Source organism: Bos indicus x Bos taurus, chromosome 28, assembly GCF_003369695.1.
Source record: "Bos indicus x Bos taurus breed Angus x Brahman F1 hybrid chromosome 28, Bos_hybrid_MaternalHap_v2.0, whole genome shotgun sequence".
NCBI classification, from domain to species: domain Eukaryota; kingdom Metazoa; phylum Chordata; class Mammalia; order Artiodactyla; family Bovidae; genus Bos; species Bos indicus x Bos taurus.
Window position 1 is genome coordinate 25122237 of NC_040103.1, and position 22460 is coordinate 25144696.

The 22460-nt window shown below is 40.2% G+C and overlaps 1 protein-coding gene across 1 annotated transcript in view; it reads left to right on the forward strand.

The window, feature by feature from the left end:
• The window catches only part of STOX1 (storkhead box 1), a 61718-nt gene extending 40782 nt beyond the window's left edge, over nt 1-20936 (forward strand). The window contains exons 2-4 of the mRNA XM_027530662.1: nt 11651-11803; nt 13872-16215; nt 18838-20936. Coding sequence (XP_027386463.1) covers nt 11651-11803; nt 13872-16215; nt 18838-18985 — 2645 coding nt within the window. The 3' untranslated portion in view covers nt 18986-20936. The remainder of the gene's footprint in view (nt 1-11650; nt 11804-13871; nt 16216-18837) is intronic.
• Nucleotides 20937-22460: the final 1524 nt, after the last annotated feature.

Here is a 22460-nt window from a genome sequence, read left to right on the forward strand (position 1 = left end):
GTGTGTGGGGGGAGAGGGGGCGGTGGTAAAAGGCAGCACTGTGTGTGTTACAAAGTAGAACCCTCTCCCAGCTCCCTTCACACCACAGAACCCAGCCCTCTCTTGAGCAGGAGGCCTCTGCTGGGGTTAGTCCACCACCTTGCAGACCCAGGGCCTGTGTGGATCTATGACCAGAGACAGATTTCTTCAACAAAGACAGAGATCACTCACCCCTCAAGTCTAAGTGAGGTTATTCATTATTTTCCTCTTTAAATCCTGAGTTAATCTTACATTGATGTTAATGGTGATATTGACTTACTAGCCCTATTTCACAAGACTTCCTTTCAAAAGAGATTAAAAGGCACTCCGTTCTTAGGGCTGTAACTGTAGATACCCATATTTTGAGATCAAGGTGTATCAACTGTGACATTTCTTATCTTCCCCTCTGTGATTTCTCCATGTAATAAGGATAGCCTTTTTCATCTAAAGTAGAGAGCCCATTGTAATCTTTTTAAGTACAGTTGAAAATGAGTAAAACTCACTAAAGCTTCTGTGTCTCTTCTCTTGGCATGTTTGACTTGACATGATGGGGGGAAAGCAGCAGGAGCCCTGACACCTTTTCTGTAAATACCCACCAGTGTGGCCTTCTAGCTTCATAGCAGTTAAGGTGTTATGCTATGTTGGATGTAAAAACATCCAACTGGTATAAAACCCAGAAACTTACTCAAGCCCTCAACAAGACAAACTTGCCCACAGTAGAAAATACGAGGAGGTAAATGTCAGATGCCCTTGACTAAGTATTGGTTAGAGATGTGTTTTGTTGTAGATTATAGAAAATCTTTTAAGAATGGCATGAACAAATTAAGGAGTAGATTTGTCTCATCACAAGAAGTCTGGAGGAAGGTAGCCCCCTGGGCCAGCACAGTGGCTCAGCAAGGCTGTCAGACACCAGGGCTCACTCTTTCTGCTTTGTCTTCCTTAGCGGGTGAGGGTTTTTGACCCCATGCTTGTCACCTCACGGTCACAAGGTGGCTGCAATCTCTTCAGGATGCAGGCTGGAAAAAAGAGTCAAGAATGGAAAGGTAAAAGATGAAATAAAGACCTTTTCCTCTATGAGAGCTCTTCTCCTGGCACTGGTAGCTGGCTGCCTTTATCTTGTTGACCACCATGATGCCACATGCCCACTAGTTTTAAGTGAGCCTGGGAAACTGGGTATGTAATATGCTTCTCCTGCCTCCATAGTGGAGAAAGGTGATTCGGAATGTGGGTTGAATGAGCCAGCCTACAATGTCTACAAGGGTCACAAATAAAGTGTTAGTGAATAGAAGAAAGAAGGGCTAGCAGTAGACTTTACCTACATAACTTGTTTTCTCCTAGGTTGGGCTTCCCTGGTGGTTCAGACAGTAAAGCGTCTGCCTGCAATGCGGGAGACCCGGGTTTGACTCCTGGGTCAGGAAGATCCCCTGGAGAAGGAAATGGCAACCCACTCTAGTACTTTTGCCTGGAAAATCCCATGGATGGAGGAGCTTGGTAGGCTATATAGTCCATGGGGTCCCAAAGAGTTGACACGACTTAGTGACTTCACTTTCACTTTTCACTTTCAGGTAGGGAGAAGGTCATGGTCAAGACTGGTGTCTGATCAAATTGGCTCTGGAAGTTAGGAAAAGAAAAGTCAGGATTGGCTAAGTTTATCCATGTGTAGACCCTTCAAAGTAATAATAATAACATGGAATAAGGGATGATCAATATCCCTAATTTGCAAAGAGAAGTTAAAGAGTGCTAATATTGGTAGAACTCATGGGTGTCAAATCTTATCCCAGGTACTTTTGGATGTTTTTCCACAATAACATCTGAACCAAATACTGTTGGTTGAGCAGTAATGATTTCTTGAAGAGGACACTCAGAAAGTGGAAGTGGAGGATCTGAGCCCAGGTCTGGCTGACCAATTCCAGGACTCTCTTTCTTACCCCAAGCTGTCTTAGGTAACCCAAGGCGACACAGGGACAGGTCTGACTCATCTTCCTTATGATGGTCATGCCCAGGCTCCACAAACTTCCGAGAATGGCATTCAGGAGTAGAACCCAGGAATACTGAGTCCCAGTCCTACTAATTATAGCCCTCATGTTGGGTTATGATTGCCTCCAAGCACTGCTCTTCCACTAGAATGGGAGCCCTCTGAGGGTGAGGACTGTGTCGTGTTCACTGTCGTATCCCCATTAACTGGCATATGGTAGGTACTCAATAAATATTTGCTGGACAAGGAATGATTGAAGGACTGTGCTGTCATAACATCAGTGTGTTCAGTGTGCTGGACATCATGCCATGGTAGCTACTGGTTAGGTATTTCTTAAGTGGTCCATGTAGGAAGGAGACTATCTCCAACTGACGGAATTAGAGAACAGTTCATGGGAGAGTTAGTCAGTGTTTGAGCCAGTCTTTGTGGCAGAATTTTGAAGCACTGAGGTGTGGGGAAAGAGTGCTTTAGGTGGAGGAAATGGGAACAAAGTCATGGAGATGAGAAAATACAGACTATTCAGAGAGAGGCCAATTGGAATGGAGAGAAGTCACAGCTGAAGGGTAATAAGTACTGGAGTAAAAACTGTTGCCAAATGTGATTGGAAAACATTGAGTTAAACAAGCTAGGTTTTGTGTTACTCTTCTCAGAACCGTTAACAATGTCCCTGGGACTCTGGGGTTTCTCAAACATTGGCCTTTAGGACCCTTTTCCTGCAGAGCATTTCATGGAATGAATTTTCCATAGAACGCATTTTGGAAAATGCTGATCTAGTTCAGCTCCACACTTATAGACAAAGAAACTGAGGCCCAGAGAAGAGAGGTGGCTTATTCAGAGCCACATAGCAAACCTGGGTTAGAACCCACATCGGATGGCTTGCCTCCAGAGTAATGCTCATTTGTAACATGAAGACTATGTGCATATTAAAAGGCTGCTTCTTTGTTACAGGTAACTTTTATTTATCTGTTGTTCAAACAACAACCTTGGTGCTAAAATTTCCCCAAGTTTTGCACAGTGGTATTTTATATCCATCACCATGATGCCGAGCAAAGATGAGAATTGCTATCATTGCCTGTGCAGCTTCTAGACCCTTGGGAAGAAGGTTCATCTCAAATCAACCCCAGGTTTGCCTGGAGGGCAAAGAAAGGATGTTTTTCTGTGCACCCATTTTTAAGAAGATATAGGGACTGTGGAAGTTTACAACCTGGGCTCTACTCAGCTTGTTGTTGTCCCCAACCCTTATACCTGCTGTGGTGGGCAGAATGGGCCCCCCAAAGATGTCCACATCTGAATCCCTGGGACCTGTGAATATGTTGCCTAACATGGCATAAGGGACTTTGCAGATGTAATTAGGTTATGGACTTTAGGGAGATTATCCTCGATTATATGGGTAGGCCCAATCTAATCACATGAGCCCATAAAAGCAGAGAAATTTCTCTGGCTGGAAGCAGAAGCAAAGCAACAGAAGGGCACACGAGAGATAATGGAAGAGTAGAGAAGACCCCATGTGGTCTTTGAAGCTGAAGGGGGCAACATAACAAGAAGTCCAAGTGGCTTTAAATTGCTGAGAAGGGCTCCCATCCGACAGCCATTGAGGGAATGGGACCTCAGTCCTACAACCACAAGGAACTGAATTCTGCCAAAAACCTGGATGAGTGGGGAAGCAGATTCTCCCCTAGAGCCTCCAATCAGAGCCCAGGCCATGAGTCCTAGAGCAGAGGAACCGGTGTAGCCCACCAGACTTCAGACTTCCTTGTTTAGAAAACTAACTCATCTGGGTAGTCATTAACATATCCCAAGTGGAACCTGGGAAGGGAATAGAGGTTAGGGAATGGTACCACCATGCCTGAGGGCTTTGGGGCTGAGTGTGAATTGGTTTTAGCATTTTTTAAAAAAAGGTCAGCTGATTTCAGTCATTCATGTCCTTCCCTCCCAGCCAGGCATGCCTGTATATCTATAGAGGAAGGCTGCTGGAGGCTCAAAGGGCTCCCTGATAGGGCCAACTATGTGTCTTTGCAAGCACATCCATGTGCTGTGACAACCAGCTTCTGAAGTCTCCATCATAAATGGCCCAAGAGCTTTGCAACTCCACTACTGGTTAGTATCAGTGGACATGTCACTTGAAAAGAAAGTGCCTTCTCATTTACTAATCCTGACAGGTTGAAGTGCCATTAGTAAAGATAGCACTAAGGATTCCTGCTGGTAAACAGCCCAGCCTTCTTTTCAGGGAAGCCTGTAGCTTTTCAACAGAGGGCATTTCCCAGAAAGGGAGCCATTTGTCTGGGACTCCAGAATAAACATCACTGAGCTGGAGAAGGAATTTCAGCTTCCATGGTAGATAACTTGACTACTCTTAGCCAGTTTCTGAGTCATGGTTCTCTTTTGTTTCTAACTGTGGAGCAAAGTGTTTGCTTTCTTTCATTTTTGTAAAATAAAAGGGAGACATGGAGAGGGGCCTGGCTTTGCTGGCTTGAAACCTTTCTTCTTTTTGTTCCCATTTTGTTTGATTTTCTGAACCTATTTAAGTGTTTAACTCAGTAGATCTAATTACTGAAAGTCATGGAAATATTTACACAGCATCTAATCTCGGCTGATGCACTTTGTTACAGATTACTTTCATTTTTTTAAAGTTCAGAATTAATTTTATTAAAGAAATTTGGAAATTCTGTACTGGATAAAAGCATAGTTTAAAATCAAGGCGGCTTCTTGGATTACTTAGGACAAAACATCCTTTTTTGTGAAACTTGAGTGTATCTGCAGGCTGTTTTTTTCATGCTCTATTGTCATTTCTAATGCACGTAGAAGATATTTTTCCCACAGTGTCATTCAATACAAGCTCCCAAAAAGATGCTCTCCGATTTCATGTGTCCAGGTAATTAGCTGAGTTTGAACAGCTCAGTTAAACCGTTTGAAGGTCAATAATGCATGAATTTCTGGCAGACTGCCTAGTATGGAGTCCATAAACACACTTGTCTAGGGACTAAACATGTTTATAGTAGAGAAAACTTTGTGTTTTAAATATGAAATAATGTTAGCATTAGTTTTGCCTAGAGTTTAATTTTGTGGCCAATTCATGTTTTAGTGTTACCCAGAAAAGTTCTAATGGGAAATGCTTTCCAAATTTCCAAAGACATATTTCCTCTCTTTTGCATATTTGGTAGCAATATCTTCTTATGCCCAATGTCAGAGCATAGATTCCACGAGGAGGCCCTCTTGGAATTTGTTTAGGTGCCTTAATTAAAAGCACAAGATAAATATAAATACTGTATAGTAATTTTCTTCCCCTAAAGGGAACATTTTTACGGAAAACTAATTTTTTTCCCTGAAATCTAACTAGAGTATTCAGATATCAAAATAAACACATTCAATTTTGATAAAGATGCTTTTATTTCCAGTGGACAAAGCAAATTCAAGTTTGGGATAGGCAGTTTGTAACTTGATTTTGGTTCTGCCTGTCTCACTTGGAGAGTACAAAGTTTAGGCTTGTTTTAATTTTACTAAAACTTCCAGCTGATTGTCTATACTGGCAGATTTGGGAGTCCTGTGTTCCTGGGTTGACCGTTTCTTCAGTACCACAGCTCCGTGGAGGTGGCAGGCTGGGGAGGTTAGCTTGGTCTACTCCAGCTGCCTTCTGTGGGTCTGATGAAAGGCAATCTTGCTGTGTCCATATTTGTCATGAATGTGCCTCTTGCTGTTTTTCACGGGAGCATGAATATTCATGCCTTATGAATTGTTCAGGAAGTAGTTCTCTCAGCCACTTTTCTTTACTGTTAGAAAACAGCCAGAAGAGGGTTTTCTTCAGAGGACTGAGGCGGAGGCGACTGAGGCATAGGGAGGAGGCCTTTATGTCCCAACATAAAGAAACCACCTCCTTTGTCCTCAGGATTTTGATGAGGTCTTTGATTGCAGCAGATTATTGTTAAGTGATTATCACCAACTCCAGGAACAAGCCACATTTCCAGGGTTCTGCTCTATTGGCCAGAGGCTTCCTTAGACCACTATCATTAGGCACCACGGAGCAGGAATTGGTTGAGTCTATATGAATTCATGTCCATTACACAGGAAGCTGCTTCTAGTCACAGTTTTAGGACTGCAAGCCCCAGAGAGCCTGGCTCTGGACTTTACTGGATGTCTATCTGCTTTTGATAGTTTAGGGCTTCAATTTTCATTTTATCTACATGCTACATACATTTAGTTTGCCTTGCATTGTTTCTTTGTTCCCTAAGAAAGTGGACTTCGAAAGAATAATCTTTTTAAAACTCATATAATTTGCCTCATTGTTACAACTTGGAATTTTTTTTTTTTAATTTATATACAAACTAAATCCTTTGAGGATACAGCAGGGTAAAAAGAAAAATGTCCTGTGCAGAAAAGGTGGCCTTAAATGTAGCAGGCACTAATCTGTACGGTTCTACTTTTTTGGTAGTTTTTGTGAAATCAGCCTCTGGCATAAATACTTCTCCCCTTTCCGTGGCACCCGAGAGTACAAGACTGTGTAAACAGAGAGAACATTGTTGTGAACTATTTACTGTGGCCCACAAGCTCTCCTAGCCTTCTGATCCCTGCTCCAGCTCAAGGGTCAGAGGTCCATAGCAGGCCTGGACTAAAGGTGCTCTTCAATTACTCCAGGATTACTTTGAGGATAAAGACAAAGGGCTGGCCTTCTTTTACTGTGAAATCTAATTACATCTAAAAGAGGAATCCTCTGCACAGAATGTTAAGTTTTGGCGGAAAACTCTAAGGGTCATTGCATTCCAGAAATCCAAGTGCCAAAGTAACTGAAACAAACTATGGCTGCAGCTGGAAAATGATTCCTATGTCTATCAGAAATGTTCCCATGTCAGGGTTCACCCTGCTTTCCTACACAAAAAACTCTTGATGATTTCTGCACCTGAAGACGTATCTTAGCAACAGCTGTGAAAGGAATGTGCTGAGAAACTTTCTCTAGGGTTTGTCTAGAGGGAGCTCCAAAGCAGAGGATACATGCGATTCAACATGTTTTCTAAAAGACAGTTGACATATAACTGTAGTAATTAAAAAAAAAAAAGGCATTTGTCTTTCTAGTGGATAGTGGATTTGTTTACTCTTTTGAAATATACATCCCACACTACGGTAGGAATTACGAATAAAATTTCCAAAAGCATCTTTGGATTTGGCAAGCAATGTTGAGATTAAGAAAAAATTGCTTGGGATTTTTAAAATGTCTGAGAAACATCCCATGTATGTCTGCCCCCAGGCCCATAAAAAAATCCATTTTGACTATTCATTTTCCTGTGAAAAGAGGAAACACACTTAAGGGTTGAACTAGAAAATGGGCTGCTTCGGGTCTAACCCCTTTCCTGGACCCTAGTACAGCTTCCTGTTTCGTGTGTACAGAAATGGGCAGTCACTGGCAGGGGGCACAGCAGGGGCATCAAACATAAATTGACTTTCTAGCCACTCATCTCTAGCCTTCCCTTCCCTCCCACTCCCCCCTGTCTCAAAGTTCAGAGTGACTGGATTTAGGCCAGGGGTGAGATGAGGTTTGAGTGTGTATTGTGTGGTTGAGCAAATCCTTTTTAGGTTTTGCCCTCTACTTCTCCAACATTCTAGCCCATATATTTCTAGCAGAGAAGAACTTGTCCTTCCTTTTTGGATTAAGGACTTCTAAGTCCACATGAAATGGGCCAGGTAATCAATTTAAGATCACATACAAGAAAAAAAGTCACCAAGAGTGACTTGGAAGGTGGGGAAGAGAGTTATATAAGTTTGTTTTAAATTAAACACATAAAGTTATGTTTAAGAAGCATAAAAATATGTGAAATTGTACTTTAATTCAATATTTTGTCCAGTTGAGGGAGATGAAAGAAAAGAAAGTAAGTCTCATATGTGGAAAGTAAAAAAAAAAGCAAAGAGGGAATGAAGATAGGGAGAAAGGCTTATTACTCTTAGCTCAGAGGTAGGGTTTCTAGGAGAATGTTGAGTTTTAGGTCAGTTTAGGTCAGTCCAAGACTTCCGCTTGGACAGTCAGTTTCATAGTATCATCTCATCATCTCTTACCACCACCCTTTGAAATGCTAACTGATTAGCCATTTATCTTAGCTTCTCAGAACGCTATAGGTATTTTAGCATCGCCCAATGGAACACCTAGCAGGCCAAGAGGAGATCCTTCCCTCTGCTGCTAAAGCAGACAGCAATTCTGCTCTGTGTTGTGACCTTCCAAGGTTAAAGATGCCCCAGCCTGTGAAATAGAGAAGCTTAGGTAAACAAGGAAACAGATCAATGTAAAAAGCCAACAGCAAATGGCTTTTTAGTTTCCTGATGGAAGAGGTCCTTTATTTTTCATGTAGATACACTAAGTATTATGAACCACTTATCAACTTTGGCTACAACCCTTTGCTCCTGGCCAGTCCTCGTCACTTTATTTCCTCCTCAAGAAACAGTGCAATATATTGGCTTCCTCACTGATACTAGGAGAGTCAAATGCAGGGTTATAGCTAGGTTTTCTAAATTCTTTGGCTTCTCTTTGGCTAGAGTGGACTCCCATGCTGCCCCGGGGCCATATTTATTTGTTGACCGGTTAACTACTCTAACACCCTAACCCTCTACCACTCTAAAGAGCGGTCTTCAGAACTGCAACATGAAACATCACCTGGGAGGCTGTTAGAAATGCAGACTCATAGGCTTAGTTTCAGATCGTCTGAATCCCACAGAATCTGTACCCTAGCACAATCGCCCAGTGATTCTCACATGCACATTCAAGTTTTAGAAACTAGTAGCCTCCCTGACTCCTACCCTTTTTGATTTCAGATTGCTTTATCTTCCAGAAACCACACTTAGGAGACTCAGAGCTCCTTCATAATCTTTGTGTTCATTTTAAAATTGCCTAATGTACCCTGAGAATAACTCCCCAAACTCCCTCCTTCCTACTCTTCGCCTCCTCAGTCCCATTTTCTCTCCTCCCATCTCTGTTTTCTTTCTCCCTTTCTCCCTTTCCAGAGATCAGATGACTTTGCTGTACTAATATTTTTTTCCCTTTTCATGCCTCAGAGTATTTCTGGTCATGTGCCATCTTATATTTTCTCAAGTTTCAGATGAAGTACAATCTTTCTCATTTCTAAGATAGTTCTTCTTTTACCTGTGCCTTTTAGGCACTTTCCTTTTCCCCTCCTTTGGGATCTTGTTGTCTTCTCTTCTCTCTCATGGAATAATTTTCATCATTGCCACTAAGTCCTTCTTTTTGGCATCCAAATGTGCAAAGATCTTCTTTTAAGAAAATCACAACCTACACAGTCACATTCATTTGATCCTAATTTTTCCTGGTTCGTGTTCTATTTCTACTCTTTCACAATCAGATTTTCCCAACAAATGGTCTAAAACAGTGGTTTACAACTGAGATACTTTTGACCCCCAACCCCTTCCTTTCAGGGACATTTGGCAGTATCTGGAGACATTTTTGGATGCTGCAACTGTGGGAGATGCTCTTGGCATTGAAAGGCCAAGGATGCTAATAAACAACCTACCATGATCAAGAGAGCTCTCCACAACAAATAATTCTCTGTCCATGGTGACCAACCATCTCCGTTTGCTTTCAACTTTCTGGTTATAGCCCTGAAAGTCTCGAGTCCCAGGAAACCCCTCAGTCCTTGTCACCCTTGTCATCTGGCCCCATTTGACATCTGTCATCATTTGTCAAAAGTGCCAAAGAGGAGAAACCCTGCTTCAGAAGGAAGACTCATTAACTTCACTTTTCCCTCACCAACTCCCTTCCTTCAATCTGACGGTTTTTGTTTGTTTTGGCTGTGTATTACATGGCTTGTGCTTTCAGATTCTTAGTTTGCTGATCCACACCCTCGGCAGTGAATCCTAGTTACTGGACCACCAGGGAATAAATATCGCAATCTGACTTTTTTTTTTTTTTTTTAATGTGGCAATGGCTGCAGTGGAAGGTTAAGGAAGTTTTAACCACTGGATACCACTAGAGAAGTCCTCATACTAATTATTTCAATTAGGAAATGGTAGAATGACCAAAATATTGGACTGGGAGTCAGAAGACTGATTTCTGTCCCTTGTATTTAGAAAAGGCAGAGGAATCAGAGGTCAAATTGCCAACATTCGTTGGATCACAGAAAAAGCAAGGGAATTCCAGAAAAACATCTACTTCTGCTTCATTGACTATGCTAAAGCCTGTGACTGGGGGCATCACAACAAACTGTGAAAAATTCTTAAGAGATGGGAACACCAGACCATCTTACCTGCCTCCCAAGAAACCTATATGCAGGTCAAGAAGCAACAGTTAGAACCAGACGAACAACAGACTGGTTCGAAATTGGGAATTGAGTATATCAAGGCTGTATATTGTCACCCTGCTTATTTAACCTTTATGTAGAATATATCATGCAAAATTCTGGGCTGGATGAATCACAAGCTGGGATCAAGATTGCTAGGAGAAATATAAACAACCACAGATATGCAGATGATACCACCCTAATGGCAGAAAGTGAAGAGGAACTAAAGAGCCTCTTGATGAAGGTAAAAGAGAAGAGTGAAAAAGCTGGCTTAAAACTCAACATTCAAAAAACTAAGATCATGGCATCTGGTCCCATCACTTCATGGCAAATAGATGGGGAAACAATGGAAACAGTGAGAGACTGTTTTCTTGGGCTCCAAAATCACTGCAGATGGTGACTGCAGCCAGGAAATTAAAAGATGCTTGCTCCTTGGAAAGAAAGCTATGACAAACCTAGACAGTGCATTAAACAGAGACATCACTTTGCTGACAAAGGTCCATCTAGTCAAAAGCTATGATTTTTCCAGAAGTCATTTACGGGTATGAGAATGGACCATAAAGAAGGCTGAGTGAGCACTGAAGAATTGATGCTTTCAAATTGTGGTACTAGAGAAGACACTTGAGTGTCCTTTGGACAGCAAGGAGATCAAACGAGTCAACCCTAAAGGAAATCAACCCTGAATATTCATTGGAAGGACTGATGCTGAAGCTGAAGCTCCAATACTTTGGACACTTGATGTGAAGAGCTGCCTCATTGGAAAAACCCTGATTGCTGGGAAAGATTGAGTGCACAAGGAGAAGGAGGCAACAGAGGATGAGATGGTTGGATGTCATGTCCACCTACTCAATGGACATGAGTTTGAGTAAACTCTGGTAGATAGTGAAGGACAGGGAAGCCTGGTGTGTGTGCTGCAGTTCACGGGGTCCCAAAGAGTCAGACACAACTTGGTGACTGAACAACTACTACGGGCACAATTACTGAGCTTTTTATGGCTGTATATATTATAAATAAAGAAATACTTCCATCTGTGCTTATCTCTGGTAGCTAATATGAAAAGATGCTTTGAAAGATGTGAACTGCCATATAAGCATTGTCTGACCTGAACTCCAGTAGCGCTTTGAGCTTTCTTATGGAAACTTACTATCTCTTGCTTATAAAGTAGTGACAAATATCACAGACTTCTTAAAAGTAGAGATCATAAAGTAAGCTTTTTTTTTTTCTGTGGTTTTTATCATTGTGTGTATAATGTTAATAGACTGAGTAAAGACTGATGAAAGAATAGCAGTTCCATCTGATATTCAGTCTTTATTCTTGATTAACTAATTTAAAATATTTTCTATGCTGTAGCAAATTTATCACTTTTTTCCCCCTCAAATCTCCAATTTAGGTGATGTCTTTCCAGTGCAAATGAATCCAATAGCTCAATCTCAGTTTATACCTTTGGCTGAAGTTCTCTGCTGTGCTATATCTGATATGAATGCTGATCAGATTGTAGTAACACAAGAATCACTGTTGGAACATTTGATGAAACGTTACCCAGGTAGAGTAACAAGTTTTTCTCTATTAATTTATTGCCTGTGTTTGTTTTCTATTTATAAATCTTAAACACATAAACTGGGCAATATACAATTTTTTTCTTTAAAGGGTTTTTTAAAAATTAATTTTTGGCTGTGCTGAGTCTTTGTTGCTATGCTTGGGCGTTCTCTAGTTGCAGAAAGCAGAGGCTTCTACTGTTCACTGTGGTGTGTGGGCTTCTAATTTTGATGGCTTCTCTTGTTTCAGAGCACGGGTTCCACGTGCTCCGGCTTCAGTAGCTGCAGCACATGGGCTCAAGTAGTTGCCACTCATGGACTTAGTTGCTCCAAGGCACGTGGAATCTTCCTGGACCAGGGATTAAACCTGTGTCCCCATCATTGGAAGATGGATTCTTATCCACTGTACCAGCAGGGAATTCCCTTTTTTTTTTCTATCATAGAAACTTATATTAGAGCCCTGTCCGAAAAAGGTCTGCATCAGCAAATTTATGAATATTTCTTTTATCTTCCAGATGAACTTTTTAAAAAATAATGTTTACGGTAGTAATTTAATTAAGTCAAACTCTGTAGAAAGGAGGGCAAAGCAAAAGATGATTAATCTTCTCCCCATGCCTCCTATTTTTTTTTCTGACTGTACTCTGAAGTATGTGGGACCTTAGTTCCTCAAGCAGGGATCGAACCTATGCCCCTTGCAGTGGAATTGTAGTCTTAAACACTGTATCTACCACAGAGGTCCCTGCCTGTTCTTAAATTGCCACTTCCCAGTGGTGACAACTTCTGTCATTTATAGTTTCTCATGGACTCTTCATATATTGTATTTGAATATATGTATCCTTTTAAAGCAACAAATTGGATCATGCTATACTTTCTTTCTGGGCTTCCCAGGTAGCACAGTGGTAAAGAATCTGCGGGCCAACCCAGGAGATGCAAGATGCGGAATTCAGTCCCTGAGGTCGGGAAGATCCCCTGGAGTAGGAAATGGCAACCCACTCCAATATTCTTGCCTGGAAAATTCCATGGACAGAGGAGCCTGGCGGGCTACAGCCCATGGGTTTACCAAGAACTGGACACCACTGAGCAACTGAGCACACACATATACATATTCTTTGTACACCTTTTCTTTTTAAAGTTAAAGGCAGATTTTTGATGTCTTTCTGTTGAAGCATATATCAATCTCATTCTTTTCATAGCTGCATGATATCCCAAATGCAGTTACCCAAGAGTATTTTTCATTTTCCCATTATAAAATGTGCATATTAGTCCAGAAAATATAGAAAGGTAATCACTTATAGTACCACTGCTCACACAAAGGGCTTCCCAGGCGGTGCTAGGAGTGAAGAATTCTCCCGCCAGTACAGGAGACATAAGAGCGGCGGGTTCGATCCCTGGGTTGGGAAGATCACCCGGGGAAAGAGGGCACGGGAGTCCATTCCAGTATTCTTGCCTGGATAATCCCATACACAGAGGAGTCTGCCAGGCCATAGTCCATAGGGTCATAAGGAGTCAGACACGACTGAAGGGACTGAGCACGCACTCGAAGGAAACCAATATTAACAGACTGATGTATTTTCTTCCAGTGTTATACTTTTAAACATTGTTTTCACAATCTAAATATAATTTTGAACCCTGCTATCTGGAAAGGGAATTTCTTTAAAATTGTTACCTTCCTGTTTTGAAAAACTACCATAATCTAGATGGTAGGTGGTTTGCCCTTACCCAAGCACAGACTGATTTTCATTTTTCCTTTGGATTCTTACTACGATTTAAGCTATGAGACTGGTTTTCAAAAACTATGTTTGCTCTCAAGAAGCCTTTCCTTAATCAAAATTTAAATTTGTAATGAGATCATTTAACTTGGGGTTTGTGTTTGAGGGAACTCATTTTTTCCCCTCTACTTAACTGGTAACCTACCCATGTATCTTTGTGTAGACCAAATTATATTCCTATTATTCAACTGAACTATCATTATTTTTAATGCTTTTTTGACATTTTAATTACATATAGTAATTGGTTCACTCATGAAAAACATTTCTTATTCAGAATCTATCAGGGTAAAATTCTTGTTTGTTTTAGGCATTGCAATTCCATCTCGAGATATTCTTTATACCACTCTGGGAACTCTCATTAAAGAAAGGAAGATTTATCATACTGGAGAAGGATACTTCATCGTTACTCCTCAGACTTACTTCATCACAAATACAACCCCCCAAGAAAATAAGAGAGTTCTGTCAGATGAAAATTCCCAGATGCCAACTTCCATTACATATCTGGTGAACGTGGAGAGCTGTGCCGAGTTAGCCAAAGAAAATGCGGCCTTCATTTCCCATTGTCATTCTTGCGGGTGTTTCCATGATGTGTGCACTCAGGATGTACAAGAACCACCAGCTGCTGTAGAAGTGACTAACAAAGGGCAGAAAGGTCTTGTGGAATCCAAATCTTTAGTACACAATCAAGCAGTTTCAGTGTCTGAGGAGAATCACGTCTGTGAGAGTATCAAACCTTTACCACACACAAAAGACAGAGAAAAAGTCAAGAAGTTTGGCTTTAACCTCTTCTGGCGCAATATATCCAGAAAGGAGAAGTCCAGAATAGAGCACAGCAGTTTCTCTGCCCAGTTCCCACCAGAAGAATGGCCCGTCCGAGATGAAGATAACATGGACAATATCCCTCGAGACATTGAACATGAGATAATCAAACGAATTAATCCCATTCTGACTGTTGACAACTTAATCAAACATGCTGTCCTAATGCAAAAGTATGAAGAACAGAAAAAATATAATAGCCAGGGTACATCCACTGATATGCTGACACTCAGACATAAGTATTTTTCAAAAGTGGGAGTTAAGAAAAGACAGGGCTGGTCTGTAAAGCCTCGAAGGCAGGGCCATTCGCATAGGGACAGACACAAAGCCAGGAGTCAGGGAAGTGGGCCTCAGCCGGGAAATGTTAGACTGGAGAAACACCCCAAGCTCCCTGCTACACAGCCTACCTCCAGTATTAAAAGCCCAAATGAAGCAGTACTTCAGAAACCACTTGGTGAGAATCCATCAGCACTAGGTCCCCATTTGATTTACAAAAAGCGAATCAGTAATCCTTTCCAGGATTTGGCTCCCCGAGGGAGCCCAATAACCAAAGGGCACAAAATCCAGAAGACCAGTGATTTGGAACCCAATCAGACTGGACCAAAGGGAAAGCCTTTTGAAAGGTCAAGGTCTTTGGTTTCCTCAAGAATCTTTGAGAGTGAAGCCAAAGAGCTGTGTGGCAAACAATGTAATGATATACTGAGAGAAGAATCCACTTATGTGAATCACTCTACTGTCAAATCTATCAGCGATGATTTTAGAGACCACCTCTTAAATTACTCTCAATGTAATGTTTTGCAGAATGGTAGTAAATGCTGTTCCTTCAGGGAAAGCATATTGAGATGCGATGTGTATGGTGGAGAAAATGAGGCAATCCCTGAAGTCTCAAGGAGGAGTTATTCTCATCTTGACACATTAGAAGAGACAGAAGAGGCACAGCATGTCCTGCCATCTGGAGGGTCTTCTTTAAACCAAGCATCCCCTGCTTGTAGATTAGTTGACAGTACAGTACACCAGTTCCAAAATCTTGGTCTTTTGGATTACCCACTTGGAGCAAAACATTTGAGACAAATTGAGAGACAAGACCGAGACTCTAAAGAAACTCTGATGGGAAAGGCGCATGTCCAAGAAGCACAGACTGTGTGTCTAGAAAATGAAGGGCTTTCTGATGATGACCAGGCCTTGTATCAGAATGAAGTGGAAGATGAAGATGGGGCCTGCAGTTCACTCTATCTGGATGAGGATGACTTTTCTGAGAATGATGACTTAATTCAAATGCTGCCTGACAACATTCAGTTTTCCTTTCCAGAGGGAAACAAGTGGAATCATTTAGGAAAACAGACGGTGACAGAAAGGTCTCTGACTGAATACGACAGCAACATACAGAGGTTTGAGCCTCAGGTGCTTAAAGGAAATGAACATTACAAGCTCACTAACCCTGGTGAAAGCCAAAAACCCAACCTTTCTGCTGAAAACTGTATCCTCAATTTAGGAATCCAGTGTGGTTTTAACTATGAGGAGGAACCCAGTGTCACTGAATGTGTACAGGCCTCAGCAGCTGATGATGGAAGTATATTTGATTACTACAGCACAGGGAAAGCCACTGCTGAGGCCGAAGCCCTACAAGGCTCTGTTGGTGATACAGGAAAGAAACCAGGTAGCTGGAGTCAGAGTGCTCAGAGTCAGGAAATGAGAAAACAGTTCACACACAAGTTGGAGCTCTTCAGCACTTCACATATGTCAGCGTTGGCTCAGGATGTCCAACCTGAACGCAGTCACTTGGAAGGAGCAGAAAACCAGAGTCTGACAGGAGACAGTGGAATAGATTCTCCACGGTAAGTGCACGCATAAGTGACCAGCCACTAGGCCACGGGAATTGTTAAAATCAAGGGCATATTGAGTTATCTAGTGGGAGACTCCTGCATAAACTTTTTATAATAATGCAGTTCTGCCAGCCTTTACTGAGTCAATTATATGAAGTTATAATGAAACTCTTACACAATAGGATACAGTTCATTTTTAATGTGAACCAAGATTTGACTGCTCCACTGTTCCACTACTAAAATCTTGAGTTATTTCTAAAGATAGGAAGGAACTACCATAAACCAAGCACTTCCTGAAGTGAAGGTTGGATATTTTCACTTAACATTCCTGGTTCTGTACAATATGAGACAAAGATGTAGCTATTTTACACTAATCTTTTCCACACCAATTTGTTTAAATAACATTGCTCAGAGTAGAAACAAAAGTAATTTGGTCATAACAGAATAGTTGAGAAATACTGAAAAGTATTTTTTCTCTTTCTTTGTGGCCTTGTCATAGAGAATGTGGGATCTTAGCTCTCTGACCAGGAATTGAACCGGCATTGAACAAGAATAGACCTCCAGGGAAGTCCCTGAAATTATTTTAAAAAGACACCTATAATCACTCTGACATCTAGATATTTTAAAAATCCTCTTTACATTTGGTGTATTTATAATACTTTTGGCTGAACATATTGATCTGTATGTTTTGTCTATTGAACTCATACTATAGTTACTATTTTGCATGTTGCTTTTTCAATAGAATATAATGAACATTTCCATGTTATTAGTTTTCTAAAAAGTCATCTTAAAATTTGGTGTGTATGTATATATATATATATATACATTAGTTTTATTATTAAACAAAATAGTGTACCTCCTTTTGAAACAGTAAAGTAATACAGAAAAGTATTAAGTAAAAAGTAAAACTAGAAGTCTCCATTTCCCAGCCTTTTCCATTCCTATTCCAAGGAAAAGTAAAACTAGAAGTCTCCATTTCCCAGCCTTTTCCATTCCTATTCCAAGGAAAAGTAAAACTAGAAGTCTCCATTTCCCAGCCTTTTCCATTCCTATTCCAAGGAGGTAAAAGTAAAACTAGAAGTCTCCATTTCCCAGCCTTTTCCATTCCTATTCCAAGGAGGTGACACAAATATTCTTAGCAGTTTGGCATATATCTTTCAGACTTTTTCCCATGCATTTATAATTATTTTCTAACAACAGATTGTACAGAGCTGTGGCTTTCTTTTTTCACCTAACTTATCATGGATATTTTGCAATCAATACATATATATTCAGCTCATTTAAAAAAATGGTTACTTAGCATTATATTATGTGGATTCTTGTTATTTATATAACCATTATTTTCCTCCCTTTGACATTTCAATTATTCCAAATTTTTTGCTTTAATAACTCAATCTGTAGTAAATTGTTGTCATATAAATGTTTGCAGACATTTTTGATTATAACTTTGGCTAAATTCCTGGGAGTCTGCATTTTTTAAACATATCTACTTTATTGGGGAACAAGATCCAAGATCTTTCTGCTTGAAATAGTAGTTATATTGTCATTAAAGTATCAAAACATGCTGTCTTGGAGGTGTGAACCAGGAACCCATGGGGTCCCCTTTTTTCTCTCTCTGGCAAAAGCAAAAAGAAAACCAAAACAAACCCAAAACAGAGAGGAGAAATTGACATGCAATTGAGAATTTTTTTGCACAGGTTATTAGTCCCCCTTCCAGGGATCTAACCCGTACCTCCTGCTGCAGAAGTGTGGAGTCTCAACTACTGGACCGCCAAGGAAGTCTCTGAGAAACTGAATTTTTTAAAATTGCTTATAATGTGGTTTTCTGGAGAGACTTATTATAACTATAATCATTAAAGACACTTATAGAAAAAGAGAGGGGAAATAACATTTGGACATCAATTATGTGCTATAATTGTTATGAAGATTAGGGAGACAAAGATGAACAAGATGTTGTTGCTGCCTATAGGAAGCTTACAACTTAGTCGAAAAGACCAACAAATGAACAAACACCAGAGTGCAAACTCTTCATAACTGTCAGAGAGATGTAGAATTAAGAGTGATGTGTGGGAAGACACATTTGAGACATCTCAATGTAATAGACAAGAGAGGGAGAGGAGGCAAAGTGGGAGAAGGGACTGTCAAAAGCAAAATGCCAACCAATAATGTGAGTTGGCTGAAGCAAGGCAGGTATTTTGAATAAGGGACTAACATAGCATACAGCTCTTAGGAAAGAATCATTGTCAATATGAAAAATATTATAGTTGGCTTTTCTCTACCATATGACTTTTCAAAAAAGAAACAAATTACACAAGAAGATATTGGTCACTGCAGTTGTATAGAAGAGTTTTTCAGGGAACTTACAATTTCTGACTAGAATATACTTGATACTAGGTCTAAGAACAGATATTTAGAAAATGTGAACTTCTTAGAAAGCAGCTGTCAAATAATTGAATTGCTTTTGGAAACCCTTTAAAATGTAAAAGAGCACTTTAGAGTTTTCAAAGTTAACTTACTTGATAAGTTAGTTCCTGTTAGTAAATGTACTGCTTCAAAGGGTAACAAATGAAGATATAATGCCTTGGTTAGAAATACTTTTAAAGGCAATAATTCTGTTATTTTTAATATCTTTAGGACACAGAGTCTGGCATCTAATAATTCAGTCATTTTGGATGGACTAAAAAGAAGACAAAATTTACTGCAGAACTTTGAAGGCACAAAGAGCAGTCAAACACTTACATCCAGCTCCTTACTACAGCTAACTCCAGTGATAAATGTTTAATTCTTATTTTTTTGGAAACTCTTGTAAAAATGTATAGCATTAATAGAGTGTTTTAATCAACTGAGTTTATAAGAATTCTCTAAAGCCAAACATATATGTTATTAATCTCATTGCATATTTTGTTGTAGTTAACTGGCTTTTTTCCTTTTTTGACAATGATTTTTTTGAAGCTTATTATAAATGTATTGGGGGTTATATAGTTTACAATAAAAAACATGGAATAATTGCTCTCCTAATTAAATGTAATTAAGTTGACTATCAGACAGACATTTATTAGTTTTTCAAATACGTAAGATGCTAATTTACTACCCAGTAGTGAATTTCTGTGCTCACATCAATGCTGAGTATTATGGTAAGCAGATCTCACCAGATTTCAACACATAACTCTAGAAAATAGTATTTTAGGTGCATAGATACTTTGTTTGCAACTAAAGTCTTTTATCATCAGAAAGAATTTGTATAGATGTACTGGGTACTGGTACTTTACAACAAGAATTCCTTCTATCCAATCATTGCTGCCTAGGATATTTTTTGTGACCAGCTTTAACATGAGGAAATGGCTCTACACTGTAATTGAATGACAATATCCAGAATACTTGTGGCAGTAGGCATATGGCTCAACTGTTTCTCTGGCTTCTCCCCATGTTTGAGGCTCTCCATAAAATGGCTTTGAGGAGTCAGGATGTTCTCAGTGGTGGAGACAGAAGGGAAGCAGGATGGCTTGTGAGTAAAAGGGAGATTCTGAATTAAGAGATTTAGAGAAAAGATAGAAGATAGCTGATAGATAATTTTCTACATTTGATCCTTTTTGTTCATCATAAGACCTACATAGCCTCGCCAGAATCTTTTCTGTCAAGTCTTTTCAGACCAAGTAGTAGAATGGTCAGTTCTTTTGGGTTTAGGAAACACATGGGGCAGTCAAGACTGGTTTCAGCATGTTGGGTAGATAATAATGCTGACTTACAGTTGAGGGGATGCTTCTTCTAAGAGGTTTCTAAGGATTATCGGGGATGATTGAATAGAGAATACTTTCCAGCTCTCACCAACCAGGTAACAGTGAAGGCCAGAATGATGAAGCTCAGCACGGTGGGGAGCTGCCTCCAGGCCCTGTCAGAGGGCAGAGGGCCTGAGGTCAGATGCGCCCCTGTTCCACTGTGGTTGGACTACTCACTCCTGACAGTTGGTTTTCATGGCTCTGACCAATCTACCATGGCATTCCAAGATTAACTGTGGTCACTGGGATATTCAAAAAACCCGGGGTAAAGTACCAAGGGTTATCTGGATAGAAAAGCCCTGTGGGGGAGGCAAAGCTTTAGGGGGTCTTACAGCTTGGAGTCAGCACCAGTGAATGGAAGTTAAGAGAGAAAAAAAAATTCAGCTCAGTATGAAGAACTTATTAGATAAAACTATCTGAAGATTAAGTAGGCAACTCTGTAAACAAATGAACTTCCCACCATTTAGGACATTCAAGCAGAGGCTGTTGTAGAGGTATTTTCAGTACTTTTCTTAAAAGTATGACAGAACTAGACGATTTTGAAGATTCTTTCCAACAGTAGAGTGAAGGTTATATAAAAATATATCCAATTTTTTAAAAAGGGGGAAGAAAAGATTCACTGAGGATCTTGTGAAATACTGAACTCACTCAAAATTCCCAAGTACTGCTTCCAGGTCTCTATGTCTGCACTTTCCCTACCAATCCTTGGTCAAAGGAGTACCGACTACTCTTCTTTGATCTTGGACCTGGACAATTTTCTTAATACAGTGGGGAATCCAGAGTCTTTCGTGACTCTGGCCGCATCTAGGGACCAATGAAATCTATCTAGTTTTGTCAGATACATTTGATACTCTGTAAATGTATTAAATGAAGCCCATTATGAAACCAGTAAACCTCCCTTCTGTAAAACACAACATATGACCACCGATATTAAAGATGAGTGTACATGTTCTTAAATTGTTTGGGAGATTATTCTCTACAATGGGTGACTTGAATTTTTTTCCCACTGTTAATTTTTGTGTGTGGAAATTTTGCTTAATGATTTTCTTTCCCACTTCTGTCTGTTTGCTGAGAGAAAACTGTTCTCTTGAAACAGCATCGGTGACCTGAGTTTAGGAGTCAGATAAGTTTAAATTGTAATTCCAATCCTTCATAGCTGTATGATGGAGAAAGTTACCAAGCTTCTCTAATTCATTTTTTCTCATCTGTAAAGGCAGATAGTAATGATATATACCTTATAAGAATTGTTGTAAGATTTGAGAATAATCTATTTAAAGTGCCCAAAGCAGGATGCACCAACATTGTTACAAATATATGTGTGTATTTTTGTATATTTATTCACAAAACTCATCTATACATGGCCTACTATAGAGGTCTCTTGTTTTTGCCAGGTTGTCTGGAAATCCTCCATTTAGAGATTCAGTCCTTTAAGATTATAGAAAAGTATCATTAACCAAAATCCAGATATTCCTCGGCGAGGTATTATGCTTTTGGCTAACAAGTTTTCAGTTAATTCCTTATGCTATAAATAGGAATAAAATATGCAAAGCATGGGCTTTTTGTGGCTTGTCATATAATGTGAGATCACGTTCTTCCTCCTCTTTCATCTGGGATCTCAGACCCCTCGGGGTCTGAGATCCTCAGATTCTGAAGCCTCAGCTGGCTTCTGTAAACAATTTTCAATATTTAAATAATCCTAACAGAAACTGTACATATCCTTTGCCTAACTCCTTGCTAACTGAAATATCAGTTTCTTTGCCAGTGGCTAAACTTACACCTGCTCAGTAATGCAACCCTATCACATGCTGGTGTGACATTGTTAAGCTTCATTTGTATCTTATTCTTATATTAGAATAATCATGAATCAATTATTACTAAATGCAGTTTAGCAGACAATGTTTCACAGTGTCAGCTCCACGAGGAAGAGTAGAAAGAGCCGTAGCAGGGAAAAAACTGAGATCAAGTGCATTTTGAGAATCCATCCTACAGTTACCTGAGACAGCTTTTAAGGAAGGGGGAAGACAGACTAATGTCTAAAAGGAGTGTGGGAGAGACGTGAGAGTCATGAAACAAGAATGGCCAAAGGATATATCAAAAAGAAATTCATGACTATCTTGCTGGCCTCTACAGACCCTTGTCTCACTTGAAATCTTAGAAATTTGTTCCCTTTTCAGTAGTGAAAGTGAAAGTCGCTCAGTTGTGCTTTGTGACCCCACAACCATGGAATTCTCCAGGCCAGAATACTGGAGTGGGTAACCATTCCCTTCTCCAGGGGATCTTCCCAACCCAGGGATTGAACCCAGGTCTCCCGCATTGCAGGCGGATTCTTTACCAGCTGAGCCACCAGGGAAGACCAAGAAAACTGGAGTGGTTAGCCTATCCCTTCTCCAGAGGATCTTCCCGACCCAGGAATTGAACCGTGGTCTCTGGCATTGCAGTGGGTTAGCAGTAGCTATTCCATTTCTTGGGGAATGGTGCCCT